The sequence below is a fragment of the Pelodiscus sinensis genome, chromosome 1, assembly GCF_049634645.1.
Source record: "Pelodiscus sinensis isolate JC-2024 chromosome 1, ASM4963464v1, whole genome shotgun sequence".
Classification (NCBI taxonomy): domain Eukaryota; kingdom Metazoa; phylum Chordata; order Testudines; family Trionychidae; genus Pelodiscus; species Pelodiscus sinensis.
In genome coordinates, this window is record NC_134711.1 from 326,900,107 (window position 1) to 326,915,221 (window position 15,115).

The 15,115-nt window shown below is 47.7% G+C and overlaps 2 protein-coding genes and 1 pseudogene across 2 annotated transcripts; all 3 read right to left on the minus strand.

The window, feature by feature from the left end:
- Positions 1–807: 807 nt before the first annotated feature.
- On the minus strand, positions 808–1,746 carry LOC102464006 (olfactory receptor 52D1-like). Its single transcript, XM_025187630.2, has one exon. The coding sequence runs from the start codon at positions 1,744–1,746 to the stop codon at positions 808–810; it is 939 nt and encodes a 312-aa protein (XP_025043415.2).
- Positions 1,747–11,052: 9,306 nt separating this feature from the next.
- On the minus strand, positions 11,053–12,009 carry LOC106731252 (olfactory receptor 51G2-like; annotated as a pseudogene).
- Positions 12,010–12,536: 527 nt separating this feature from the next.
- Positions 12,537–13,475, minus strand: LOC106731254 (olfactory receptor 52D1-like). The gene has a single exon (XM_014576392.3). The coding sequence runs from the start codon at positions 13,473–13,475 to the stop codon at positions 12,537–12,539; it is 939 nt and encodes a 312-aa protein (XP_014431878.2).
- Positions 13,476–15,115: the final 1,640 nt, after the last annotated feature.

Here is a 15,115-nt window from a genome sequence, read left to right on the forward strand (position 1 = left end):
TCTTATTCCTACTTCAAAGTAGGAATAAGACCTTCCGGAAAAGGGCACTTTTTCCGGAGGATCGGGGCCAGTCTCGACGCTCTTTTCCGGCTTTTTTAAAAGCCGGAAAAAAGCGGCGGACATTTTTATTTAAATGCCGCGGGGGATATTTAAATCCCCCGCGGATTTCCCTACGACGACTCGTGAAATTTACATGCCCCTTCCGGAAGAGGGGCCAGTGTAGACGTAGCCATAGAGTTCTTTGAGGGGGTCAACAAACATGTGGACAAGGGAGATCCAGTGTACACAGTATACTTAGATTTCCAGAAAGTCTTTGACAAGATGCGCTCACCAAATGCCCATAAGTAAAGCAAATTGTCATGGAATAAGAGGGAAGGTCCTCTCATGATCTGATAACTGACTAAAAGACAGGAAACAAAGGGTAGGAATAAATTATAAGTTTTCAGATCGTTGCCTTCTACCAAATAACAGAGGGTATGTCTACACTGCCACCATAGTTCGAACTAGGGTGGCTAATGTAGGCATTCGAAGTTGCAAATGAAGCCTGGCCCACGAAAGCTCATCACCTAATAAACCATCTTGTTAGTCTTTAATGTGCTGCATAGTCCTTTCTTTTGTTTCAGCAAGATCAGACTAACACGGCTACATCTCTATCACTATTCTACATTAGAGTAATGAGACATTGGCTGTGAGGAGCATTTCCCAGCACTGAGGTGAAGTCAAACTGGGGCAAAGCACAATTACTTAATGAGGAGGATTCCTTTCCCCTTCTTGTCCTGCAGGTTTAGGGTCAGTGTCCCCAGGTGATCACCTTCTGCAGATGTATTTACCCAATTTGGCACGAAGCTCTTTGGTTTTGGCCCCATAGATGACGGGGTTGAACATGGAAGGGACAAGGAGATAAACGTTGGCAAAAGTGACGTGTGCTTGGGAAGAGATGCTCTGGCTGAACCTCTGTGTCAGGAAGGAGAAGAGGCAGGAAGTGTAAGATACCAGGATCACGCATAGGTGGGCTGTGCAGGTGTTGAGGGCTTTCTGGTGGGCTTTCTTGGAGGAGATTCTGATGACAGCCCTGATGATCAGTCCATAGGACAAAGCAATGAGTGTCAGATCTAACCCTGTGACTGCTAATGCCATCACCAAGCCATACGTCCGATTGACTGTGGTATCCCCACACGATATCTTTGCCACAGCTATGTGCTCACAGTACGTGTGGGGGATGATGCGGTTGTCACAGAACGGCAGCCTGCTCAGGAGCAGGGGCATGGGCAAAACCAAGAGAACAGCTCTTATCAAACACACTAGCCCCAGATTAGCTACCCGGGCATTGGTGAGGATGGCGGTGTATCTCAGAGGGTTACTTATGGCAACGAAGCGATCAAAAGCCATTGCCCCAAGAACGGCTGATTGCATCACAATAGCAATGTGCAGGAAGAACATCTGGGTGAGGCAGCCACCCACAGTAATGTCTTTCAGATTGAACCACAATATACACAGTGTCTTCGGGATGACAGAGGAAGACATGCCGATGTCGGTGAGCGCCAGGAAGCAGAGCAGCAAGTACATTGGCTTGTGTAGGCTCTGCTCTTTGCCTACAATAAAGAGAACCATGAAATTTCCAAACAGGCCAATCGTGTAGCAGACACAGAAGGGGATGGCAATCCAGATGTGGGCTGCTTCCAGGCCAGGGATGCCCATTAGGATGAATGCAGAAGCTTTAGAAGAGGTGAGGTTGAAGTTAGCCATGAGGTGGCCGATGCATGGATTGGGCTCAGAATCCTCCAGAGACCTGTGAAGAGAGAGACACACAGTGAGGGGGTTACACATTTTATAAGAAATGATGGGGTTAAGACTTTGTCCATACTTCACATCTAGAAAAGTGGTTGATCAGTGAGCTGGTGACAGTTGTATGCACCCCCAGGTTCTTTAGCTCAGAGTCAGAAGTCCTCAGAAGGAGCTGAGCAAGCCAGGGCTGTGTTTAGACTGGCAAGTTTCTCCAGAAAATCAGCCGCTTTTCTGGAAAAACTTGCCAGCTGTCTACACTAGCTGCTTGAATTTCCGCAAACGCACTGACTTCCTACTGTAAGAAATCAGTGCTTCTTGCAGAAATACTATTCTGTTCCCGTTCGGGTAAAAGTCCTTTTGGACAAAACTTTTGCGCAAAAGGGCCAGTGTAGACAGCTCAGATTTGTTTTTTGCAAAAAAGCGTCGATTGCAAAAATGGTGATCGGGGCTTTTTTGCGGAAAAGCGCGTCTAGATTGGCACTGATGCTTTTCCGCAAATAGTGCTTTTGCGGAAAAGCGTCCGTGCCAATCTAGACGCTCTGTTCCAAAAATGCTTTTAATGGAAAACTTTTCCGTTAAAAGCATTTCCGGAAAATCATGCCAGTCTAGACGTAGCCCAGAGGTGTGGGTGGCTGAGGGCTGAGGAACTGCAGTGTCGATCACTGTAACACAAGTGCCCACTAGAGGGAAAAACGTGACCTCCTCACACACCCAGCAAGGTTGTGTTTGAACTGTATGGACTCAGAGAGGGGCCCGGGCTGTGTGGCGCACGGCTGTGGGAAACCCTGCTCATGGTGCAAGCACGGCCAGAAACTGCACAAAAAATTCGGACCCAGGCTGAGGGCGGGGGAATGGGGAACCTACAGAAATTACAATGCCTCAAGACGAGTCAGTCAATGCTTCACCTTCCTCTGGATGCCCTTGTGCAGTGTTGGGCACCCTTCCCCCCAGCGTACTGCAGAACGAGCAGGGCTCAGAGAATGAGCAAAGGCCTAGGGAACGCTGCTGTGGAGAGGGGTTGAAAAAACTTGGGATTGTTACCCCACAAAGGGGATGGAAAAGAGGGGACGTGAGAAAATTTCTAGCCCTGCCACGGACAGAACTTGCAAAGATATCTCCTCAGACCAGGTTAACCTCAGTGTCTGTCTGCACTGGGCAAAGGGGGGAGACTAGCCTGACCTGCCTGTCTGGGGGTGAAGTGAACCCCATTGGCAGCTCAGCCTGTGCAGGGGAGGAGAGAGGGACAGGCCCAGAGGGAGGGAGAGAGGACATGGGGACCTCAAAGAGGCTCAAGGGGTTTCCATCAAATGCCACAAAGCTTTAGTGTATTGTAGCTCCTGTTCGCAGCCCAGACAGACCTACCTCAGGCTTCTCCTCCATGGTGCTGACGTGGTGACAAAACTCCAGTGGGGTTGCTCATGGGAGGAGGGTGATCTGGTCTGAGGGATAGGGAGTCTGCGTCAGAAACATTCTGCTGCCGTGTGCTCTGCGATACATCACTGCCCGGGATACCACATGCCCAGGAGGGCTCATGACACCTCTTTGGACTGTGCATGAGGCAAGCTGCTCATTCCCTATTTCACTTGGTTTCAGGATCCCGCCCCACTGTGATCTGGATACCGCATGTGCCCCTCTGCTCCCCCCACTCTGTGCATTCCTGGACCTACCCCAGAAAGGTTTCTGCCACCATCTAATTTCCTCTGAGTCAGGAACGTGCTGGTTTTTTTACAGCCTTTTGGTGCATCTCGTCCTCTCCACACCCAGGGATGCAGGGGAGGGACAGGGCAGATCCCTTTCCCTGCACAACACAATAATTGCTCTCATCTTATCCATTAGGCACAGTAGGCACAGTGCCTAGGGCCCACGATACTTTTAGGGACCCATGAAAATGTTTTAACTTCTTTTAAAATCAGAAGAAAAAAATGAACTTTTAGGCTGTGTCTACATTGGCCGCCTATTACGAAATAGGCATGCTAATGTAGAACTTTGGAAGAGGCAAATGCGCGGGGGATTTAAATATCCCCCGCGGCATTTGCATTTTCATGGCCGCCGCTTTTTTCCGGCTTGGAGATAAGCCGGAGAAAAGCGTCCAGACTGGCACGATCCTCCGGAATAAAGCCGTATTCCGGAGGATCTCTTATTCCTACTTGCAAGCAGGAGTTTGTTTAAGTCTCTACACATTGATTTAGGGGGAACTCATGGTCCGGTTGGGGGTTTTACCACTGATCTCAGTGGGACCTGTCTCATCCTTAGTGGTTGGTTTTTGGATCCCAGCTGCAGAAAGCACAGTTTGGGATCCTGCTACTGAGAGCTCTAGTCTGCAGGATGCTGAAAGCATCAGAAAGAACCCCCAGTTTCCTTGGCACTCGGAGGGAACCAGGATTCCAAAACTCCAGAGCCTGGACTGTGCTCTCAGGGAGGCCAGAGTCAATCTGGAGTGACACTACAGGCAGAAGGGGGGAGCAGAATCTGGCCGTGTGTGGCCCATGCGTGTTGTGAAATCTCTGGTCACATAGACACCCAGCGTGGAGGCTTTGGCTGCGCTCCCTAGTAGGGGGAAGATTTGTCTGAACTGGGGAACATGAGTGAGCCAAAGGAATCTGCACATGCACTAGAAAAGGGAAGCCAGCGAGACAGAGGGAAGGACACAGTCAGAGACAAGGAATTGATCCGAAACACAATTCTTGGTCTGAACGCTTTCTAATAATTGTTTGCCTTCCGTTTTCCCAGGTAAATCGACTGGTGTTTCTGACAACACTAAAGAGCTCAAGTCTTTGTGCTAGTGACTTCCTCTCCTGATTGTTCTTGCCTCGAAAACTGAAAAGCTTTGAATCGTAGACTCCCAGGGCTGGATGGGTTCATCTACACGGCACCGTTATTTCAAGATAAATAGCATTATTTCAAAATAACAATGTGAGTGTCTATACAGCCCCTCCATTGCTTCAAAATAATTTTGAAATAACAAACAGCTTATTCTGAAATCTGTACACTTCATTCTTGAGGAATAATGCCTATTCCAAAATTACTCTTTCAAAACGAGGCGTGTGTAGATGCTCCACTGCTGATATTTTTAAATAGCCCCTCACCAGGGCTATTCTAAGCTATTCCTCCCCAGTGCCTCCTGGGGCTCTGAATCAACATTGCACGTCTACATTAGGGAAGCCTGCCTCAGACTAATTCAGAGGCTTCCCTGCAGTATAAACCCACTATTTTAGAATAACTATTCAAAATAAATGTGAAATGTGGACATACCCGAAGAGAGTCATCGAGTCCAGCCCCCCTACCCAAAGAAGGACCAACCCCAACTAAATCATCCCAGCCAGGGATTTGTCAAGCCAGGACTTAAACACCTCTATGGATGGAGATTCCACCACCACTAGGGAAAACCATCCCAGTGCTTCCCCACCCTTCTACGAAAATAGTTTTTACTAATATCCAACCCAGACCTCGCCCCAGTGTAATTTAAGACGATTGCTCCTTGTTCTGCCATCTGTGTACCACTGAGAACAGCCGCTCTCCATCCTCTTTGGAATCTCCCTTCAGGAAGTTGAAAACTAAGCACTAACCTTATTGCAGAAATAGGTGACTCACTGAAATCCTGCTCAGCAGAGGGAGGAAATCTTCCAGCGTGACAGGGAGACCGAGCCCTGAGCAGCAGCGTAGGAATCTCACACGTCTGACTCTCCGTGTGCTGCAGAGCGACCTTTATGGTTGCAGTGCAGCCCCTGAGGAAACATGTGTTGTCCAGGGCACCCAGACAATTCCCTGGGCCCCGTGAGCAGGGGAAGAGCAGAAAACAGAATATGGCACATTCAGCCTGCGAGCCTCTCCTGGGAGGGAAGAAACGATTTGCCAACATCTGGTCCTCAGACCGTCAAGGGAAACTCCTTTGCATTGCAGACTGACAGAGGGATCTAGAGCTACTGAAACCCTGGAGAGAAGGGGAAGAGCCAAGGCTGAGATCCCGGGCGTATCAGCATTTCTGGGATGCAGCCCATCCCCCTTGAGAGGGAGCGTCCTCTCCTCCTCTCCTAGCTGAGAAGCCCGGTGCTGAATCCCTGGGACTGTGATCTGCAATGGAGCTGCTCTTGTGCTCCCTTGTTCCGAGCACTGAATAACAGCCACTCTCCTCGGACGGCCTCTGTTACCGAGGGCAGCACAATGGGTCCCTGCTTTGTCCTAGCCCTCCTAGTGCAATATTGTGCCAACGCAGGAACAGCCTCCTCACCCCTTCAATGATCAGCACGTATCCTGAGGCCTGTGGACTGCACCAGCCATATTTAGGACAGGCAAGGTGCAGGGAGATGTTCAGAGGCTCATATTTGATGTAGGCGCTCAATGCCCATCTCTATTCAGTGGGACTCTGATTCTTAAAGGCACACGGGCAGTCGGCACCGATTGGGGGGTGTTCTGAAACCAGGCCTGAAATATCAGGATTCCAAAGCACCAGGGCCCTGATTGTGCTGTGTGGGAGGCCAATGTCCATGTGGAGTGAAATAGCTTAGCCTTTCAATGTCCTCTGTCAAACCATCCCACAGGATGGATAAAGTGTTCGTGAAGGTTGGTCCATCAATGGCGACGAGGCAGGAGGGGCAGGGAGGGTGTCCTAGACTCTGTTTGCCAAAAGCTAGAAATGGGCGACTGGGGATGGATCAATTGATGATTATCTATTCTGTTCTTGCCCTCTGAAGCTCCTGGTATTGTCCAGACAGAAGTCAAGATACAGAGCTACATGGGCCTTTGGTTTGCCCCAGTATGTCCGCTCTTATGACTAAGAGGGGATTTGATATCAATCTATCAATCTGTGACTGTTGCGGTAATAATGAATACAGCAGGGTTCCTTACTCCTACACATATCCCATTGCAGAGACACCTAACACATACAGGCTGGCTGCTAAAAGCTCCTCTTGCATCTTGGTTTGCACTTTGGTTTTCATCAAGTTCATCTGGGAAAACCGTCTTCCCACTGCAGCGTTGATATCAGGTAGCAGCAGCAACAGAACAGCAAATGGGTCAAGTTCATTAAATCTCTATCCCCAGCAAAATCCAAGATGTGTATAAGAACTTCAATCCAAAGAGCTCTACTTGTGTGTTCTGAGTACAACCCCAGGGAGCCACAAGGAAATCTCTCCACAGCTGCTCCAGGTATTCGGGGTCTCCACAAGGCCAGGACAAAAATGTGATATCGGCCAATATGGCTTGTGAAGGGCTGAGCCCAGTAGAAGCATTTGAAGCAGGGATTAAATTCTGTATGTGTTAAAAATACAGGGAACCCTCAGTCACCAACACTTACTCTTTGAGGACAAAATGAGTTTTCAAGTAAATCAGCTAATTAGGAATGAATGCATTTGGCCTCTCGCCCTTAAAATTCCTTCTTCGTCATGTGTAGTCTACTGAACTCTCCTAAGTCCCCGTACAAAACAGAATACTTTACTGATAAAAGAGGAGCTCTAAGGGCATAGGACTACACTTTTGCAGATGGGATATTCTGCCCCTACTTTTAGGAGCAAATATTAAAATATTTCTGTTGGGATGCTGTGACAGAGGTCACTGGAGAGGTTATACTGAGAGTGAAGGAATGAAGGAATGCTGCAAGGAAAATCCCCCAAACTGGTGGTTTAGCTTTGTAATCAGATTCAAACAACTCTGGGTATGTCTACACTACAAAGTTAGTTCAAACTAACAGACGTTAGTTCGAACTAACTTTCATAGGTGCTACACTAGCGCTCCGTTAGTTCGAATTTAATTCGAACTAACGGAGCGCTTAGTTCGAACTAGGTAATCCTCATTCCATGAGGATTAAGCCTAGTTCGAACTAGCTAGTTCGAATTAAGGGGTGTGTAGCCCCTTAATTCGAACTAGTGGGAGGCTAGCCCTCCCCAGCTTTCCCTGGTGGCCACTCTGGCCAACACCAGGGAAACTCTACTGCCCCCCTCCCGGCCCCGGACCCCTTAAAGGGGCACGGGCTGGCTACGGTGCCCTTGCCAGGTGCAAGCCTGCCAGCACCCAGCCGGCAGACCCTGCACCTGGCATGGATCGAGCCACCCACCCGATGCCCCCCAGCCCTCCGCCTCTTCCCGGGACCAGGCTGGCGGCTCCCGGGAGCTTGCCCGGGACCGCAAGAGGCGGGCACCCGCCTGGGCTAGTGCAGAGATCGTGGACCTCGTCCACGATCTCCGCACTAGGCCCAGGAAAGTGGCCGGCTTGGGCAGGATAGCTGCCAGCCTGGCCACCCAGGAGCAGGTGTTCAAGAGAATCAAGGGGGTCCACTGAGACCCCCGACCCTGAGCCCTGAGCTTACAATGGCCGTCCTGGGTCAGACCAAAGGTCCATCTAGCCCAGTAGCTTGTCTGCCGACAGCGGCCAACCCTAGGGACCCTGGAGGGGATGGACCGAAGACAGTGACCAAGCCATTTGTCTCGTGCCATCCATCTCCAGCCTTCCACAAACCTTGGGCAGGGACACCATTTCTACCCCCTGGCTAATACCACTCCATGGACCCAACCTCCATGACTTGATCTCACTTCCCTTTAAACTCTGTTCCAGTTCTAGCCTTCACAGCCTCCTGCAGCAAGGAGTTCCACAGGTTGACTCTTTGCTTTGTGAAGAACAACTTTCTGTTACTAGTTTGAAGCCTGCTACCCATTCCTTTCCTTTGGTGTCCTCTAGTCCTTCTTTATGGGAATTAATGAAGAACTTTTCTGTATGCACCCTCTCCACCCAACTCCTGCTTTTAGAGACCTCTATCCTGTCCCCCCTCTGTCTCCTCTTTTCTAAGCTGAAAAGTCCCAGTCTCTTTAGCCTCTCTTCATATGGGACCTGTTCCCAACCCCTGATCATTTTAGTTGCCCTCCCCTCTCCCAGCCTCTCTCTTCCCCTCTCCCACCTCCCTTTCCCAGTCTCCCCCAGTTTTGTTCAATAAAGACAGATTCCATTTTGGAAGACACGTTATCTTTATTTTGTACATCAAGAAGAGGGGCTAGGGAAGGGTAAGTGGAAGGAGGTGAGGGAGGAATGGGGCACGAGCCCCCGGTGGGGAGGACTGGGCTGGCTCTGGTGGCTTCTGGGGGTGGAAGCTCTCCTGCAGCCCCCCAATTGCCCCCTCTCCCCAGATGGCAGCCTGCGGCAAGTGCAGCCGGGCTGATGGCCGAGTGCTGTGATGTGCCCAGTGTGGGCACTCGGGGCACTCCAAGCCAGGACTGCTTTGCAAGCGGGGCACCCCTGAGAACTGTCTGTCCGGGGTGGGGGTCGGGACCCTTTAAGCACAGCCCTCGGCTAGCCTGAGACAACATCTCCATGCTCTAAGTCCTCCTCTGATGCCCTGCCGGCACTGCTTCCGGCCATCCTTAACCCCGCTTCAGGGTCCAATTAATATGGACGCGCTAGTTCGAATTAGCAAAACGCTAATTCGAACTAGTTTTTAGTTCTAGATGCGTTAGTTTGAATTAGCTTAGTTCGAGTTAACTAAGCTAATAGTGTAGACATACCCTCACAAAACCAGATGTCGCACCACACTTCTTACCAAAGAGCCAAAATGGTGTTCTCTTTAAGCAAACCAGCCATTGTCTCCCATCATTTGTGCCTAGGGTTTATAGTGAGAGTTATTTAATATCTTATTCGTCATAAATAAAGTTCTTTCTATCACAAGATGTCAAACATACTTCCCACCAGGTTAATGAATATTTCAGATCTTATCCAATACATGAATACAGAACATTCTTACAAAGTAACCTAGAATATAAAATAAAAGAGAGTTAAGCTATGTGTAGGCTACAGGTTTCTTTTGGAAGAAGCTTTTTTCAGAAGAGATCTTTCAAAAAATCTTCTTACAAACCAGCAAAAGTGAATGAAAAAAGCGATCTGCTTTTTCGAAAGACAGTGTCCGGGCTCAATGGATGCTCTCTCACATGTTAGCTGTGATTGCTATGGATGGAATGGCCACCAGGTCACCTGTGCTTTTTCCGTTTTCCTCTTCTGCCGAAAAAACTCCCTCTTCCCCGTTCACACATGCCTTTTTTGCAAAAAGCTCTTTTGCAAAAAGGCTTCTTCCTTGTAGAATGAGGATTACTAATGCCAGAAAAACCCTGTTCTTTCAATTTTCTTGCAGAAGAACACAAATGCAGTAAGGACATTCCTCAAGTTTTGTAGGAAAAATAACTGCTTTTCCAACAAAACTCTGTAGTGTAGACATACCCCCACTGTGCTTAAAAGATATCTGTTCACACAGATGTGAATCAGGTTCTTAGCTCTGTTCTGTAGCAGAGATGGTGAGGCTGCTGATTTCCAGAAGTCCTTCTGGAATTACTAGAAAAAGCCATGATTCAATAGGCCTTCCATGTGTGGAGTTTATTCAGATTCTTTCATAAGAGTTGTATGGTTGATCCAAAATTGTCCTCTCTCTTGGGACTTGAATTTCTTCTGACAAAATATAGCAGATTTGAGATAACAAAGATCAAGCCCCAAAATCCCTTTATAAATGGAATTTCAGCTAATTAGCCTCATGTCAGCAACTGATCAAAGCAGGCATTTCTTGGTAAAGAATAGATAATGAACATTGTCGCTTGGAAGAACATCTTTGTTTTCCGTGGGCATAAACCGCTAACTAGTTATATTGCTTCGCATAAGGCAATTAACAATTCAAACGGTTCATAGTAGTTTGCTAAAAACTTCAAAGAGAAATAAAGACAATTACATTGCAAGTTTCATCTAAATGTTCATATCCCTATTGATAATTCATTCAAGAGAATATAGTAATGAAGCATTTCAGATGGGAATCACAATGCAGTATTTATAAGACAATTATATCATATTGAGAATCTAATAAGATATAGATAAATGTAGATGAATACAATTATTATTTACTCCTGATACTCAAAAAAACTCAGGCCTACATTTCAAGAATGATAGTGTGTTTACCATAGATTTCTTAGCTATCTATAAGGTACGACACAGTTTACCATTTCAACACTTTTGACATATGTTCTTAAATATTGCTTTTAGTTCAGTCAGCCTGAGGATCACTTAATATTAGGTACATAAAGACGAATACAATTATTATCTATTTGTGAGTTCCTCAAAATTTAGACAAATATTTCAAATTTCATTTATAAACCAAGCATTTCCAATACTTATCAAACATGTTCTTAAAAGCTGTATTTAGTTCAGTCAGACAGCTGGATGCTTAGCCATTGCTGGATCAAAGTCACAGCAGCTCTTGAACATGATGGCCCATGTAGACTCCTAGATAGACAAATTAGACAAACCAACTCAGTGCCCATACCAGAGCCTTTTAGTGGAAATGTTTTGAGAGATCTTCACAATCTGTTTATGACTCATTTTGGTTTTTATGCTGTACACAATGGGGTTGAGCACAGGGAGGAGGAGGAGGTGGAGATAAGACAGAAGAATTTGACTCAACGGAAAGGGAATTTTCACAAACCTGTGGCTCATAGACAAACTGAGCAGCAGGGTATAGAAAAGCAGCGTGACACAGATGTGGGAGATGCAGGTGTTTAGGGCCTTGAGACACTCACTCCAGGACGTGAGACTCAGCACTGTATTAAGGATCATGATTTAAGACAAGACAATGAGCACCAAGTCCAAGCCCAGAAAGAACAGTAAATAAATCAAATAAATTATTGGCTGTAGTGTCTGCGCAGGCCACCTTCGTCCCATCTGGATGCAAACAATAGGAATAGGAGAGAGGTTGAATCCTGCTGTATGGCTCTTGAGAAGAATGGGGGCTGGGATATGCAGACCAATACCCCTGATTGTTATCACCAGCCCAATGTTTCCTATCCTGGCACTGGTTAAAATCAAAGCATATCTCAGCAGGTGGCGTATGGCAACAAAACGGTCAAATGCAATGGCGAGTAGTACAGAGGATTCCATGATGGAGAAAGTGTGAAAAAAGAAAAATTGGGCCAGACAGAGATCAATGTCAATTTCTCTCATGTTAAACAGGAAGATTCTCACCACCATGGGCAAGGTGGAAGCAGATAAGACAATGTCGGTGACAGACAGCATAGAAAGGAACAAGTACATGGGCTGATGGAGACGCTTCTGTGTCTTTATCACAAACAGAATCAGACCATTTTCTAAAATTGCTGTGAGATACACGGAGCAGAACAGGAGGTAGATCCAGGGGCTGACAACTTCCAGCCCGGGGATGCCTTCCAGAAGGAAGGTTGGTTGACTGATGTTGCTTTTATTGCAGGTTGACATGATGCCCTGGACAGGTACTGCTGAGTTTACTAAACCGCATTCCCTGCAATGAAAAAGAACATTATCAAGACACAAGGGACACCCTGACAGACAATATGGCCCTTACTTCCACTGTTCTTTCGATTTTCTTTCAAAAGAACATGAGTGCAGTATGGATGCAAGTGAAGTTTTTTGGAAAAATGGCCGTATTTCTGAAAAAAATCTGTAGTTTAGACATAATCTGAAAGCAGAGCTTAAGTCATTTTCTGTCAGAAATTACAGTATCTTCTGGTGGCCTTGAAGTCAAAGAAATGCTAAGTGCCAGGGTATGTGGAGGTGAAGGCTAATGGGTAATGCTGATGTTCAGAAGGAGACATCTGAGCAGCGGAGTCATGGAGTGATAAGACATTGGATGCAAGAAGTATCTGAGACTGTGAATTTCCCCAGCACTGAGCCAAAGCCAAACTGAGGCAAAGCACAAGTCTTTAATGAAGAGGTCTCCTTTCCCCTTCTTATCCTGCAAGTTTAGTATCAGTGGTCCCAGGCGATCACCTTCTGCTGACATATTTAACCACTTTGGTGCGAAGCTCTTTGGTTTTCACCCCATAAATGATGGGATTGAACATGGAAGGGACAAGGAGATAGACATTGGCAAAAGTGATGTGTGCTTGGGAAGGAATGCTCTGGACGAACCTTTGTGTCACGAAGGAGAAAAGGCAGGAAGTGTAAGATACCAGGATCACACAGATGTGGGCTGTGCAGGTGCTCAAGGCTTTCTGGTAGGCTGTCTTGGAGGAGATTCTGATGACAGCCCTGATGATCAGTCCATAGGACAAAGCAATGAGTGTCAGATCTAACCCTGTGACTGCAAATGCCATCACCAAGCCATACGTCCGATTGACTGTGGAGTCCCCACACGATATCTTTGCCACAGCTATGTGCTCACAGTACGTATGAGGGATAATGCGGTTGTCACAGAACGGCAGCCTGCTCAGGAGCAGGGGCATGGGCAAAACCAAGAGAACAGCTCTTATCAAACACACTAGTCCCAGATTAGCTACCCGTGCATTGGTGAGGATGGTGGTGTATCTCAGAGGGTTACTTATGGCAACGTAGCGATCAAAAGCCATTGCCGCCAGAATGGCTGAATGCATCACAATAACCATGTGAAGGAAAAACATCTGGGTGAGGCAGCCACCCACAGTAATGTCTTTCAGATTGAACCACAATATACACAGTGTCTTTGGGATGACAGAGGTCGAAATGCCACAGTCGGTAAGTGCCAGGAAACAGATCAACAGATACATTGGCTTGTGCAGGCTCTGCTCTTTGCCTACAATAAAGAGAACCATGAAATTTCCCAACAGGCCAATTGTGTAGCATGCACAGAAGGGGATGGCAATCCAGATGTGGGCTGCTTCCAGGCCAGGGATGCCCATTAGGATGAATGCAGAAGGTATAGAGGAAGTGAGGTTGAAGTTAGCCATGAGGTGGCCGATGTATGGATTGGGTTCAGAATCCTCCAGGTACCTGTGAAGGGAGAGACGTCCAGTGAGGGGGATTACACATTTTATAAGAAATGATGTGGTTAAGATTTTGTCCATACTTCTCATCTAGCAAATTGGTTCATCAGTGAGCTGGTGACATTTGAAGGTATTTCCAGATTCTTTAGCTAAGGGTCAGGAGAAGTCCTCAGAGCGAGCTGAGCAAGCCAGGGGAGTGGGCGGCAGAGGACAGAGGAACTGCAGTGTCGATCACTGTAACACAAGTGCCCATTGAAGGGAAAAACTTGAACTCCTCACACACCCAGCAATGTTCTAATTGAACTGTATGGACTCAGACAGCGGCTTGGGCGTGCATGGCTGTGGGTATAAGCACGGTGCTTATATGGCAATAAACTGCACAAAACAATGGGAGTCTGGCCAGCCGTGGATAATGCAGATCCTACAGATATTACAATGCCACAAGATGAATTAGTCAATGCTTCACCCTGCTCTGAATGACCCAGTGCAGTGTTGGTCACGCTTCTCACCCAGCATATTGCAGAACTAGCAGGGTTCGGAGAATGACCAAAGGCCTGGGGAAGGCTCCTGTGGAGAGGGGTTGAAAAGACTTGGGATTGTTACCTCACAAAGGGGATGAATCCGAGGTGGTGTGAGACCATTTCTAGCTCTGCCACACAGTGACACCCCTCACCGAGCACCAAAGCCAGGTGCCAGACTCCACAGTTAGAGTTCGCAAAAATATTTTCTCAGACCAAGTTACACTCGGTGTCTGCCTGACTGGGGTAAGGAGGAGATCAGCCTGACCTGCCTTTCCAGGCATGAAGAGAACCCCAGCAGCATCTCAACCTGCTCAGGGGAGGAGAGAGAGACGGGCCCAGTGGGAGTGAGAGAGGACCTGGGGACCTTAAAGAGGCACAAGGAGTTTCCTTCAAATGACACAAAACTTTAGCGTATTGTAGACCCTCGGAGCAACCCAGTCAGACCTTCCCAAGGGTACTCCTCCATGGTGCTGACATGGTGACAAAGCTTCATGCTCATCGAGGGAGGGTTGGTCTGGATAGGGAGTTGGTGGCAGGGATATTCTGCTGCCCTTTGCTCTGCGATACATGACTGCCCGAGACACCACATGCCCCAGGAGGTCTCATGACACCTCTTTGGACCGTGAATGGGGCAGGCTGCTCATTCCCTAGTTCACTCAATTTCAGGATCCCGCCCCATTGTGATCTGGATACCGCATGTCTCCCTCTGCTCCCCTCACCCTTTGCATTCCTGGACCTACCCCAGAAAGGTTTCTGCCACCATCGAATTTCCTCTGAGCCAGGAACGTGCCGTTATTTTTATGGCCTTTTGGTGCATCTCGTCCTCTCTACACCCTGAGATGCAGGGGAGGGACAGGGCAGATCCCTTTCCCTGCACAACACAATAATTGCTCCCATGCCTGTTTTGAAATTCTAAGCTGGTGAGTTTGAGGTTTCTGGAACTCTCCTGCCCATTCTTCTGTGCTCCCCACAAGCTCACCCAGAGTTAGAGTCCCCAGGGTGACTCCAGTTGAAGTCACTGACAGTTAACAGGATTTTTACTGAAGTCTCTACATGTGGATTTAAGGGGAACTCATGGTCCTG

Bases quoted from the DNA above. Each gene is read 5' to 3' on its own strand.
- LOC106731254 (XM_014576392.3), bottom strand. From the start codon at position 13,475: ATGGCTAACTTCAACCTCACTTCCTCTATACCTTCTGCATTCATCCTA.
- LOC102464006 (XM_025187630.2), bottom strand. From the start codon at position 1,746: ATGGCTAACTTCAACCTCACCTCTTCTAAAGCTTCTGCATTCATCCTA.